General features: G+C 45.5%; 1 protein-coding gene across 1 annotated transcript in view; it reads right to left on the bottom strand.

Moving 5' to 3' along the window:
- Nucleotides 1-6,835, bottom strand: part of PLEKHD1 (pleckstrin homology and coiled-coil domain containing D1) — a 49,776-nt gene extending 42,941 nt beyond the window's left edge. Inside the window, exon 1 of the mRNA XM_019552301.1 lies at nt 6,204-6,835. Within this exon, the coding sequence (XP_019407846.1) occupies nt 6,204-6,352 (149 nt within the window). The 5' untranslated portion in view covers nt 6,353-6,835. The remainder of the gene's footprint in view (nt 1-6,203) is intronic.
- Between the last annotated feature and the right edge of the window lie 7,892 nt (nt 6,836-14,727).

The raw sequence follows: 14,727 nt of genomic DNA, 5'->3' as shown, positions 1-14,727 counted from the left end.
CAGCGGAGGTGGTTCAAGCACCTACATTGAACACCTTCAAGAGTAAATTGGATGCTTATTTTGCTGGGATCCTATGACCCCAGCTGATTTCCTGCCCTTGGGGTGGGGGGCTGGACTCGATGATCTCCCGAAGTCCCTTCCAGCCCTAATGTCTATGAAATCTATGAAATCTATGAAACAGCCCCACCCTCCAAAGTATCTGCAAATCCATCCAACTTGGTGTCATCTGCAAATTTGCTAAATGTGCATTCTACCCCATTGTCCAAATTATTAATGAAGATGTTGAATAGTACTGATCCCAGGATAGACCCCTAGGGAACCCCACTTAATACCTCCTCCCAGCTAGACATTAAGCCATTTATGACTGCTCATTGAGCATGATCCAACCAGGTATGTATCCTCCACCTTACAGGACTTTCATCTAGTCTGTACTGCCTTAGCTTGTTAATGAGGATGTCATGGGAGACTGTGTCAAAAACCTAGCACATCCACTGCTTCCCCAACCTCCCTTCCCTCCACATAGCCTGACACTTCATCATAGAAAGAAATTATGCTGGTCAGGCATGACTTGCTCTTGGTGACTCCATGCTGGCTTTTGCTGATCACCTTGTCTTCCTTAATGTGCTACATCATAATACATTCCTTGAAGACCTGCTCTGTGATCTTTCCAGGTACTGAGGTCAGGCTGACTGGTCTGTAAGTCCCCAAATGCTCCTTCTTTCCTGTCTTAAAGATGGACACTATGTATGCCTTTTTCCAATGATACAGTTTGGGCTTTAAGGTACAACACATTATAGTAAGAGGCTGGATTGAAATAGCCCTCATCTCTGCTGCTGCTTCTCCTCAGCTTGCAAATTCTTCAGGTTTCCCTCTGCTTTGCACCCTGTGCAACTATTTATAGTTGAGAAAAGTGGGTGTAAATCATGGCTATTCTAATCTGTTGGAAATGGGAAAGCATCACTCTTCTTATGGAAATGGTTACTCAAGCAGCAGAAAATGGGTTCCAGTATCTCTCACCAGTGTTCACAGAGCCAAACCTTGTCTTTACACAGGCAAAGCTTCCATTCACTTCAGTGCAAGGTTAACCCAAGTCTGGACTATGGGACTCAATCCTTAGCTCCCCTCAACCTCTCCACTCTTCAATTCATTCAGTCAATAGCATGGAGTTTCTTTAAGCCAAGTATTGACAATGTAGATGTTTAAGAGGACAGGAAGCTGGATTTCTTTATGACACTGGCAGATGGATTAGTTACTATTGATCTATATTCCCTTGGTTCCTCTATGCCATTGATAGTCCCATGGCAGAAAGGCATTTTCACTGTCACTGCTGAGATATGACTGATTGGGGGGGTGGAAGGACATTGTAGTGCACACACTTCTCCGAGTTTGGGAGAGGGCTATTGTAATAAAATGCTAACTACTGGGGACTCATCCAGGAAACCATGTTTTCCTAGCTTGCTTAAGTTCAACAGCATTTGCTGACTGCTACAATGGGTGCCTTGATTCTGAACATCTCCCCTACCTGAGGATTTTTGAATACCTTCCTGACAGCCAGCTACAGAGGAGGTGCTGTAGTAACAGCCCAGACTAGGTTAAAGGCAGCCATCATCAGCAGTCTAACACAGAGGGCCTTCATTTCTTAACCCTGAGTGTACCCTGCCGCTGCCTGGACCTAGATTCTACGGCAAGATCCCTGGCCTCTGCAGCTCTGGGTCTGCAGACTGGGAGTGTTGGGGTATTACCATTTAATTATGCAAACAGAGCTGGGGCTTGCACATGTAGAAGTTTGTAGCAGCAGGACTTTCAGCATCCCCTTCACACATACCATCCAGGCACCAGATCCATATCTACACACCGGGCCAGTAGCAGCCAACAGGAAACTGAAGGTATTGAGCCATTCTTTTCTCAGCTACACAATTTCTTAATGGCCTGAGCAAATCACTTTTTCTCTCATCGGTAATTCAGGCTTGATAACAACACTTCCCTGCATCAAGGAGGGCAATGAGGATAAACCAGTGTGACTGGCACTTGGGTACTATTGAGGTAAGTGCTATGAAAAACCTGAATCAGAATCCTTACCAGTCAAACATCACATACATAAGGCATGGCCAGCACTCCTCCATCCTTGGGTACCTGGGCTATGCTTTGCAAATCTTCAGTATAACACTACTTCCTGTTGCTTCTGTTTCCTGCCCGGGGCAGACTGGGGGGCAGGGCGGGGGAAGGTAGTGGTGCAGTTGCACCCCCTATGATTACTGCTCCACCCAAATTTAAAACCAACTGCCTGGGAGGGACAGCCACATTTCATCAGGTAGCACTGATAGGAGTCTATTGACTTCATGGCTCATTATCTTCTCCTTGATTCCTGTTTATCTATCTCCACTTCACAGGTGCTAATGATCCTCTATACTTTTTAATGGTCTTGATGTCTCACTATTCAAACTACCCTTTTTTCTGCAATGTTGCCATCTATTAGCCGTTCCTCTCTTCTGTTTTACAGTGCTGCAGACTGTTTCTCGCTCCAGCTATAAACCTGAGCTCAGGTGTCATAATATTAACTTGGGTGTAGAAATGACTGACAGCAAAGTACTGAGGCCCTATCATGACGCTCAAGAAAGCTAGTTTTTGTTTTATAAATCTAAATAAGAGATGGACATTTAACTGTAATGGCTACAGGACTAATGATAGAATATCCTTTGTTTATACTTTGCCTAGTTTGTTGTGGGTTTTTTTTTTAACTTTATGTATACTCCAGCAAATTCATGCACATTTCAAAAGTTATATTTGATTTTTCATAGATTTCATAGACATTAGGGCTGGAAGAGACCTCAGCAGATCATGGAGTCCAGCCCCCTGCCCAAAGGGCAGGAAGTCAGCTGGAGTCATAGGATCTCAGCAAGATAAGCATCCAATTTACTCTTGAAGGTGTTCAATGTAGGTGCTTGAACCACCTCCGCTGGCAGACTGTTCCAGACCTTGGGGGCTCGGACAGTAAAGAAATTCTTCCTTATGTCCAGCCTGAAACGGTCTTGCAGGAGTTTGTGACCGTTTGACCTTGTCATCCCTTGGGGCGCTCTGGTGAACAATCGTTCCCCCAGATCCTGGTGGTCACCCCGATAAACTTATAGGTGGTCATCAGATCACCCCTGAGCCTGCGCCTTTCCATGCTAAAGAGCCCCATGGCTCTCAGCCTGTCATGGTAAGATCTGTTTTCCTGACCTGGACAGGGGATCTCCCTCACTCGGACCTCCCTGTCCCGTAGAGGGGAGGGGTGTCCCCTGGGATTGATTTTTGCCTTGCTCTTAAGGGAAGGGTAGGAGATGGGGTGCTCAGGGTGCATTATTTTGCATGCTATGCCTCTGGCAGTGAGCAAGAACTTCTATTTCCCAGCAAACTCCCTCTGCAGTCACAGAAAAAAAGAAAGAAAAAGAAAAGCAACTCTAGTTTTAGTGAAAGCTTTGCTTTGGAGGCCCAGCTGATGTACAAGAGCTGTCTTCAGGGAGAAGTTAGCTACAGCCTCATTAAGTCCTAGCCCTTGGCCATGTGTGACATGTGACATGCCAAGAGCCCTGGCAAGCATGCAGTAGGGTGGTAATAGGCTTTGATGCCTATCACTACACATTTTAAACGAGAGGCTTACTGGAGAGATGCAGCAGAGGCCACAAACAAGAGATGGGAAAGTCTGTGAAGCTTCCACATGTTACAGAACTTGAAGGGACCATAACAGGGGCATTTTCTGTTCCCTTCCCTTTCCTCACGCCTCCTCCCTGCTCAACACTGACCATCTGCCATTCTATTTTCCTTTTCCCCTGGGCTCTTGCCTTTCAAGCTCCCATTTCCTTCTGTGCCCCTTCTGCCTGCTTTGCTTCCAGGCTTCACCCTCACCTTTCCAAGAAACCGTCTCTCTACCCCCTTAGTTCCTCCTGCTTCCCCTTTGATCATGGCCATCACTAAAGCAGACTCTTTACTCTGGACTCTTTACCCCAATTCCTTTCCTTTAAATCCCACTCTCCTCTTTTTTTGTCCCTAATTAGTACCAGCCCTCTTCCCTTCTGTCTTCTCCCAGAGCTCTGAGTCCTTGCAATTGCAGCAAATATCCCACCCTCTTTCTGCCTTGAAAGGGTCTTCACCACCTCTTGCCACCTGCTACCACTAAAATATTTACAACTTGCTGAAGAAGGGGCGAATTCTAGGAATAGCTCAGTGTTAAATAAATAATGATATAGATGTCAGGCGGAGCTGGACAGCATGGTTGCAGGAAATCTTGATTAGGGAGAAACAAGCATTTTAAGAACTACTTATAATTTCCCCTGGAGGCCTAGCACTCAATTATCCTTTCTGGTCTCTTTCAGTGACACAGTCATATTTCTTTTCAAGTGTAATTCAATTAACAATTGCTTATGAACTGAGCAGCAGTTATATCACCACAAATTATCTCCTAGAAAAAAAAGCCACAGTTTGCAGAAAAAAATTAACAGCACAGATAAAAAGAAAGAGGTCTCGACATTGCCGGAGAGACGCCTCAATGTCAAATTGCTTTTTTCTGTAACAGTATTTCTGCAAGTTGAGCATGATGGTCAGTGGTGAATGCATGTGGATAGCAGATGGTTGCTATTCCTAGCTCAGGTTGTGTGTGTGCATGCTGCAGACGGCAGGTAGTGGAGGGAGACTGGAGGTAACTTGTACACACTGTTTTGGCTGCTCAAACCAATCTAGGTGCAATAGTATGAAACTCCATGCAGGGTAAATAATCATACTGAGAAGCACTGCAGAACTCCATGCTACAACAGTTGGACTGTTTGAGGTACCCAGGCAAGGTTGTTTAAAGCAAACCTGGGTGTCTCTAGGGTATGCACATCCCCTCAGATTTCTTGTGTGATCTTACAAGTGACTTAGCCTCTCAGCGCCTCAATTTCCCTTAGTGGTAAAATGGGATAATTAAAGACCTTTGCATTGTATAGTGCTGTTTAATCTGTGGGTATCAAACCCCTTTGCAAAAGGTGGGCAACTTATTAGCCCCATTTTACAGAAGACGACTCTGAAAAAAAATAGTAAAGTCACCTGCCCAAAGCCACCTGCAAATCACTGACCTAAACCCAGACCTAAACCATTAGATCACAAGTGGCCTAAGGTGCCACCCTACTGTAACTGACCTACTTTCCACCTGACCTTGGACTAACACTACTAACCACCTCAGTACCTAATAATAATGAAGCTTGCCTCCTGCAGGGGGGTGATGAGAGGCTTAATTTATCAGAGTTTGTAATGGCCTCAAATGGAAGGTGATAAAGAAGTACAAAAATGCCTCCTTACAAAAGTGTATGTATGCACAACAGCCACCCCTCATTGTTTGAAGGTCACTTGAAGAAACTTCTAAAAATGCAGTGAACTTTGCAAAGAAACAACATTAACTTTAAAAACCTCACCTTACCCCTAGCTTTTGTAGCAAAGTACACACTTTCATCCTTGATGATGCAGTAATGAGGGCACAGCCAAGCTACTGACTCCGTGACTATCACTGTGCAACACAGCATGGCTGCATGAAACTTGATGGCAATAGCAGGGATCCGGATACAGACCATCCTTCCCCACAGGAGAATCGCCTGCTGATGCTAGCAGTACAGTCTCTATGGCACACAGGGAAACAGTTCTAAAGCCCTTTCAGGAAACAAGAGGAAAACAGATGCACACACAGACATACTAGCCACTTCACTAAAATAATCTTGCATCTCATGTTCTCATAGAGCTTTACCACCACTGATAAATGAACTCTCACTACTCGGGGTCAAGAGAGACAAGCAGCCATTTCAGCTCCCACAGTCTTATCTCAATGTGAAGCTGTGAATAAGCAGATTGGTACCCAACACAGTCCTAAAGAGATGTGTATGTGGCAAAGGAGACGGGGGATGGTAGGACTAAATGAAAACAGGCAGACCTGCACTGTGCATAAAGCAGTGTGAGAAGGGGGTAATTATTGACAAAGGTTAACATTGCTAATCTAACTCAGTCATAAGTCACCTTGCTTATGACTCCCTCCAGATCTGTCCAAACTCATCTGATATTACTTCGCTGCCCTACTGGTCATGCCCACAGAAGATCCACCTGCTTATCTAACCCACCTACACACCTGGAACTTGGCATTTTTTTTCCAGCTAGGAAGTCCCTCCATGACTGCAGCTGTTAAGAGTCCCATAGCTGCTTACCTTCTGGACCACTTGGCAGACTGCCTTCCAAAGGGTCTCTTCCAGAGCACTCCATACAGCTGCACTTTGGTGCTGATGTCCAGGGCATCCGAGTCTGCCTGCTCCATGGACGGAGAAGGGGACACAGAGTTGGATTTTGAAGTGAACATTCTCGGTGGATTTTATTCCCTCGGCTTTGCAGCTCAGGGAATCCAATTAAATGAAATGAACCAGAAGGACGGAACCAGCCACTCCAAGCGAGAGACAGAGAGAGAGTGAGGATATGGTTTAAATCAATTACTGGACTGCTCAGCGCTCAGTCAATAATTCTCTCCCTGATGCAGAGGGGATGAGAGGTTCCTCATTGTATATCACTTCCTGATGCATTAAAGAGAGAAAACATCCCAGTCCATGAGAAAGAAGACTGAAAAAACACACAGATCAGGAATACAAAAGGACAGGGGATGAGGGGAAAGAAAAAGATAGGGGGGAGAGGGGAGAGAAAGAGGGAGAGCACTCAGAAATATCATGACATGCCAAATTATCTGCGTGTGAGCCAGTCTGTATGGATGGATATTCTGCAGAACAGCTCAGGAGCCCTGGATGGAAGCCAGGGAGGGACGGAGGATGGAAAGTCTGCGAATTGCCAGGCTCCTGCGACACATACCCCAAAATCTTGTGCCTGTTTATGGATTCTTCTGATTGGCTGAGAGAGGTATGTGAGCAGAGTCAGTGTGACCTGGCTAGCTCCAATCAGACTTCCTCTGGCATTTGGAGGTTTTCCTCCTGTGCCAATCTGAAATCTCTTGGGTGAAGTTCCTGGGCAAGCTGCATTTTGAACGTGTACTGTCCATGCCACCAGTCTTGTTCATCCTTAAAGGGCCACTGGCAACAATAAAATCATGTGTTATAAAACTCAAACCTTCTGCCTCAACACTTTCTGCACACAAGCAGGGCAGGAGGGTTGCTATTCACTGACTCCTCACCCTTTCCTGGGTACCTTCTGTCTCTGCTTCTGCATACCTGTTGGTTTCCTCACCAAAGCGCACCAGCAAATTATAAGCTCCAGGTGAGCAGCAGTGCTCCATGCATCTTTTTCTACTAGGTCCCCAAAGAACAGCTCCCTCCTGGCTGCCTAAGCCATCACCCCCTCTTTCCTCCCAACCCCCATGAGCTCCTTCAGAAGACTTACATGTCCCACGATGCTCACAAAAAAGCAAACATCATCATTATCATACAGGGCAAGTTGCTGTACCCTGCAGCCAGTGTGCTCTGTTTCTGCCCTTGAGGCTGGTACATATTTAGGAAGGCACCGCCAGTGTTTTATAAGAGAGCCACTCTGGCTGGCCAGCCAGGTTACCCATGGGCCACCAGAAGCTGGGAGGCATGGTCCCCTGTGTCATGGCCATGGGCAGTGAGCTTGTCTCTCCACTGCTGCCCCTAGGCTCCTCTCCCAGGCCCACTTCTGACACTGGACCCCTAGATCCACCCCAACCACTGCCAGACCCCTTGCTACTGTGGCTGTCACAGTGGCCATGGTAGCTGGTCTCATACCCCACTCTAAATCCAGCCCACAAAATGCCCTGCAGTTCAAATCCAGCCCAGACTCCAAGTGAGTTAGACACCCTTGCCTTGGACAATGCAGACAGCCCATGGCCCACAAGCTCATCCACACTACCTTGTCCACAATGTAAGTCCCTGTGCACATTTCTCAGGCTGGCTACTGCTAAAGGACCTGTAGGCTCTGGGTGCATCCCCATCTGAGCTGCTACTTGGCTTCTCCCTGTGGCCAAGCTGCAGCATGGCTTCAGTACAATTGCTAGTTACAGGACTCAAAGCTAGGCCCTGAGATTCAAATTATCCACTGGCAACCCCACAGTTATGCCTTCTGGCCCCCTCCTATTATAAACCCCGGGGAATTTTTTGCGCATAAAATGTATGACTGCACATAATTGTCCATAATTTAACCTGGGTGGGCTCTGTGCCTCCACTTCCATGGGGCTCCCAGCACTCCAGCTGGGAGCCCCATGTGGAGGCACTGAGTGCAGTGGCATGCGACTGGGCAGCTGGTAAGTGGGGAGGGGAGCTTCTGCCTGCAGGAAGGGGAGATAGGCCTGGGGTTTGTGGGTGGGTGTGGGCTCCTGTCACACCCCTGCCCCATAGTGCACAGCCCCGTGGCTGGTGGAGGGCCCTTGGGGTGCTCATGGCCTCGGCAGGTACAGCCCCCCCAGCAGCACTTGGATCCAGGTGCACATGGTGGCATGGGGCTGGCTAGCGTGTTGCCACATCCCTTCAACCCAGACTGGGCTGGCCCCATGACAGCACATTGTGTTTGCGGCACTGCAGGCGGGACCCGCTGCCCATCAGGCCAGGCCAGTAGTGCGTGACTCCATGCCTCCGTGCAAGGTTTCCCATTGGTGTGCTGGAAGCCCAACATGGAGGCACAGAGCCTCCCCCCACCCAACAGCATGTGGCTGCCAGCTACAGTGCCTCTAGCCCCACATGCTGACATGGAGCCAGCCTGGTCTGGTCCAAAGGCGAATGCCAGCAGCCAGGCCAGGCCAGCACCATGCTGCCACATGCAGCCACCAGGACTCTGTGCATAATTTTGAATTTTTCTGCATATACTTCCCTGAGCTGTACTTTTGGCCTTCTATTCCCCAGGAGCTGGACAATTCTTGGTTTTGCCTTGGGCAATGTTTAACCCTTCATTTGCTTCAGGGATCACTCTTGACCAGCAGCACAATTTGTAGAGGTTGTATGCATGCTGAGCCTTGCTTTGGCAAGCCAAGGATGTGGTCTTAATATGCAGCCAGCTGGCCAGATGAGCAGGCTTGCGTCTTAGTGAATATCTGGTGGCCTAACACCAAGCACTATGATTTGGGCTGTAACAGCAAGGACTTTCACCCCAAAAAGGTTGCTCTGAGGCAGCTTGCTCAGCTGCACCGTATCATGGTGCTAGGAGCTTATCAAACACCCTAAGGGATGGTATTGAAAGGCAAAGAATACCAACCAGAGGTTGACAAAATTCTAAAATGCTTGGTTCAGAGGTGATAGCTTTTATTAGACCAACTAAAAATTACAAAAAAAAATATTTCTTTGCAAGCTTTTGGGCACACACACCCTTTCTTGAGGCTGAGGAGAAATCAAAGATTGTAAAAGTCCTTTTAGGTAGAAAATAAATTCTATTCTGCACAGGAGAAGTTGAGGCTGGAAGTATATTCGCCCGAGTCTGTAAGAGTCCTTTTGTGTGAGTTGCTTTTTGATGTGCGGAAGTGTCAGATATCAGAAGCAGGTGGGGAGGTGTAAAAATCTTTCGTTTTTATTTAGCAATGAAGTTTATTTTTCTAAAAATGACTAAAATATGGTATTTTCCATGTCATCCAGAGAATAAAAAATAGCAAAAAAAAAATTCTGCTGGTCTAATAAAACGTATCCGAACCAAGAGTTCTGTATTTCTTTTTTTCTCAGACCAACACAGCTACATAATAGATCTCTGACACATGGAAAATACCATCTTTTGGAATAATAAACATCATTGCTAAAGGGAAGAGACTTGCAGGCATTGAAAGAAAGCCATGGTTGATCACAGATGACTGCAGCCTCAGGTCTGGTCTGAGAAACATGATTCCACTCCAGCAGAGAGGTATTTGCTCAAGACCAGAGATCAGCAGGAGGATGCACCTGAAAAACATGAGCATGGCCAGAGGTGCAGAGAGTCCAAAACTTATGACCAGGTGTTTTCCCTAGAAAGACGTCAGATCACCTATACAGTGAAGTACAAATTATAAACAGCAATCTACCACCTGTGGGGTAGATTACAGAATCTGTCTACCATGCAGCACACTTTACCTAATGGTTTAAAAGGGTGAAAAGGAACAGGGCATACAACTAAAACTGCACATACAGCCTTAGGCAGAAGAGTTTAATTCCTTGAAAACTGAGTGTGTAGTCAGGACACTGGGATTAAAACACTATTGTTAAGATAGTCACCTGGAATCATCAAGGACTTAAGACCTTGGCTTCGTATTTACCCGCCGTCTGAGACACTGCTGCTCGATGTGCTCCAACTTCCTTCACCAGATCGGGAAGTTGAGTCAGTATTCTGTCAAAGGCAGGTCTTTTTATCAGCAACGGCTTTTCCTTCAGAGGTCAAGTTCTATTCAGGCCTATTCCTGCTTCTCTTATGAGATTTGCTGATCATAGTTTAAAGTAATCGACAGAACTTTGGCCTGTATAGCATATTCTGTCGTATTTGTTACATTAATTAGAATATTGGGTTCTCCTTGGTGAAAGCCATATGAAAATGAACACACCCTGTCCTCCAGGGCATTTCAGTGATTACGGACCAATCAGTTTACAGTGTAAAAACAAAACAAAAATATTCCTTTATCCACAGATGCATTTGGTCTTACCAAAATGCCATAAATAGTGCAAATCTGCTCTCAGACTGATACTGGAGAAAATAATCTGTATAATCCAGTCATTCCCAAATGTTTCCAGGAACAGACTATTGTCATTCCTTAAAATTTCTAATGGACCCATCCCTACACCCTTACCATCAAACTTAACTGAAAGCACTTACCATGGCGTCCCACAACTTGTGAACCATTGAGTTAATCCATTTTTCTAGGCTTTTATTTAGCTTTCCTCACTTTTTAGTGACTGTTACTGCTGATTATTGTGTTGGCTATTAGAGAACCTCTACACCAGGAGTCAGCAGGCTGGGTGCTTCCCTTACACCAACCCCCAAGCCCTGGCTGCTCTGATCTTCTTTCTGCTCTGTGCTCCCATCCACTTACCAGGTGCTGCCAAATTATGCTGAACACCAAAGGGGAACAAAAAATTACACTGCAAGGGCACAGAGCAGGAGGTTTTAAGTGGCCACTTAAATGTAGCCATTTTAAATAGGTGTTCTTCTCTTTCCCCAAGTGAATCAACTTCTGCGGAGCCCAGTTCCAGCCTGCAGAGTGCCAACTTCTGGCTCAACAGAGAGGGGATAGATGATATTGTTGGGGCTTGTTTTGTATTATCCAAATGTACAATGTCTTCCAAGTACAACATTCTTCTTCACAATTGCTGTCTTCCCATGGATTACTAGTTAAGTGTTCAGCTCACCAGAAGAGACCTGACTGCCTCACAACTCACATCCTGTCTTGACTTCCAACAATGCTGAGAGACTCTTAATAGGCTGCATGTCATCATCACCATCATGGACCTTTTTTCAGCTGAACAGTGCCCCTTGGGTAAGTCTGCTTTGGAGTCAGGCAATGGGTTTAGTCATCTGATCCAAATGGAACCTGGTTGGAATTAGTATGGATTCCAATGAGAAAATATTTTAGCCCAAAAGTCCATTGGACATAATTTGAATTTTGTATGATGATGAGGTAGTGACAAGACACGGAGGAGTGGAAAGGTCAGGAGTCTGATTCTGATAAGACCCTGAAAGGACAGAGATTTAGCAAGCTTCTCTGAATTTTACAAACCTCTTGAGTTTGGACAAGAACTCCCCAAAATTTACTTTCTGGGTTTTTTTAAGTAATGGCAATGAGGGCAATTTGTCTCTCAGCATTTTCAATGCTTGCTCTCTGAATCCAGAAGGAGAAAGGCATCAGAGTGAATATGGACAATAAGAAGGATATGAGTCAGCAGTGTGCCTTTGTTGCCAAGACAGCTAGCAACATACTGGGCTGCATAAGTAGGAGCATTGCAGGGAAGTAATTATTCTGCTATATTCAGCATAATGAGGCCACATCTGGAGTCCAGTTTTGGGGACCCCAGTATAGAAAGGATGTGGACAAGTTGGAGTCTAGCAGAGAGCAACAAAAATGGTGAGGGGGGCTGGGGCACATGAGTTATGAGAGGCTGAGAGAAATGGGCTTATTTAGTCTGCAGAAGATAAGACCGAGAGGATTTGATAGGAGCCTTTAAATACTTGAAAGGTGGTTCCAAAGAGGATGGAGCTAAACTGTTCTCAGTGGTGGCAGATGACAGAACAAGGAGCAATGGTCTCAAGTTGCAGCAAAGGGGTTTTAAGTTGGATACTAGGAAAAACTCTCTCACTAGGGCTAAATACAGACAGTCAAAAAGCCCAAGGCTTAATTGATTCATTCTTTCCAGGTTAGTCTAAACTGCAAAGATTGAACCAATAAACAAGTGAACAGACATTCACTTTGGATTCAGGAAATGCAGATACCTGCTCACAGTGGGTCAAGCCAGAAGCTGGGGGGGGGGGGAGGGGGCACTAGAGAATGACTGTCTGGCACATAGCATGGGTTTTGTATTGACCTCCTCTTCCTGTTGCCCCCGAGGTCTGTGGGATGTGCAGTCCACAATCACAGTAGCAGGACTCTGCAGGTTTACCTCATCACTTCTTCTTCCTGCTTCCAGGTACTCTACAATTTGTAGTCCATAGTCACAGCTAGCAGTAAGTCTCAGCCAGCACGGCAGCTTCATACTCAGGGGAAGGGGAGTTTAACCCCTCTCCCTGGCCCCAGATCCCAGCTGGTGTTTGCCTGAGGGGCAGTGATTCAGGCCTCACTGCTCTAGCTAGGGTACAGAGGGGTGAGGACAGCCCTGCTTTGAAGCAGACAGCACAGCACAGCCCAGGGATGCAAAGCATGCTGGGATATTGGGGGACTATGATTTAACTTGACCCAGGAAGGGGTCTGGGCCAGAAGTTTCATAAACTGGTTTGACCTAAATCAGTTAAGTCTGATATTCTATTCAACTAGGTTTAACTTAAACCAGTTTCAGTCATTTTGAAACTGGTTATGTACACTGAACTTCTGTTCTATTACAGGTCTAAACCAGTTTCTGATTACTTAAACTAGTTTATGTGCAACTTCTATCCCTAGCCTAGGAAGGTGGTGAAGCACTAAAACAGGTTACCTACCTATAGGAGGCGGTGGAATCTCCATTCTTGGAGGTTTTGAAGGCCTGGCCTGACAAAGACCTGGCTGGAATTATCTAGTTGGTGATGGTCCTGCTTTTGAGCAGCAGGGTTAGACTAGATCACACCCTGAGGTCCCTTCTAATCCTAATTTTCTATGATTTTATGATTCTATGAATATTAGGAAAAATATTGAAACAATATTAGGCAAACTTCTAAAACATTCAGAGTTACATTCAAGCTTTCATGGGTGACACTTTTTTTACCTGAGCACTTGTCTACTCTCAGGAGTGGCCAGTAAAGACATACTGGAGAACTGAGAAGCATAGAGGCATATTGTACTGAAAAAAAAGTGCTTTTCTGTCAGTATAAGTTGTATTTACAGAGGGGATTCTGTTGGCATTGCTGTCTTGGGGTATGATTTTCTTTTCATGCATCTAATGTTGGTAACACCAGTATAGATCTGACCTGAATGAATGCAAGAGAGGTGGAAACTTATCTCTAGTGCTGTGGCTGGCAATCCAATGATGCATTGCACACATGGCCAACTGCATTCTACTTCTGTTTGGATTGGAGCCTACTCAAGATCTGAAGGAGTTTAGATAGGGTGGTCCAGTTTGAAATCATCTTTGTCCTACAGTTTCATTGCAATTGTTTTCTAGAAAATCATTAACAATTGAGCCCCTAGCATATCAATAGTATTAAAATACAAACAGCCCTCCCCCCACATCCAACCCAAGCTTCACTTGATGATAAAGCGTGCATGCTATTTATTAAAATTTCTCTTCAAACCTTCCCAATGCTCAGCCTGGCCTGTTTTAAAGTGTGCAGCCTCTCCATCCATTCCAGTGAGATGCACTGAAAGATGGAGTTTCTTTTACACAGCATTAGATTTTTAATACATCAGCTAAGGGGAGGGAAAAAAAGCCAGAGCTCCTTCACTGAGCTCAAAGAGAATGGTTATTCAGCACTCATAATGGTAAAAAGCCTTTGGCAAGGCATTCTGCAGTGAGTAGTCGGATGGCCAGATTTATCTACCTTTCGAGAAAACCACGTGCCCTGGGCCATCAATTCCAGACAACCTCCTTCATAAGTTCCTGCCATTCAAGACTCTCTACATATTTTCAGACCACATAAGTCACACGATTAGTGGGTATATATAGTGAACACAAGCTCAAGCTTGTGAACCTTACAGGAAACAAAGAACTAAGAATTCTGATTTATTGTTTGTTCTTCATAGGACGTTATAGAAAGAAGCTAGTTAAACAGCTGCACAGCTCTGCTAAGTATTGAAGGTGACTCTCAGACACACCTTGTGAAGATACCAGGAACAAACTGAAAGATAATTGGTATAGTTTTCTTTGCCTCTGAAGAAGTTCACCACCTTCTTGGATTCTACTAAATACCAGTAATTCCTCTGATGCTTATGAAATCATTTCTCACAAGTACTTCTTTTGGGCCTTAGAATATGCCACATTATGCCAGTTTTATTCTTAAACTGGCCCCAGCTGTTTCTAAGAGGCCTTGCCACACCACATCTCATTTCAGATCATGGAATCATAGAGAGCAAAGGCTATCTTCTACTTTACTCACAAAATCTTCTACTCTAGCCTAAATCCCCACCCCAAGGCAGGATCGTCCTACGACCAACCA

Source organism: Crocodylus porosus, unplaced genomic scaffold (assembly GCF_001723895.1).
Source record: "Crocodylus porosus isolate Cpor-Errol unplaced genomic scaffold, CroPor_comp1, whole genome shotgun sequence".
Lineage (NCBI taxonomy): Eukaryota > Metazoa > Chordata > Crocodylia > Crocodylidae > Crocodylus > Crocodylus porosus.
This window is presented reverse-complemented; position numbering and strand designations above follow the sequence as displayed.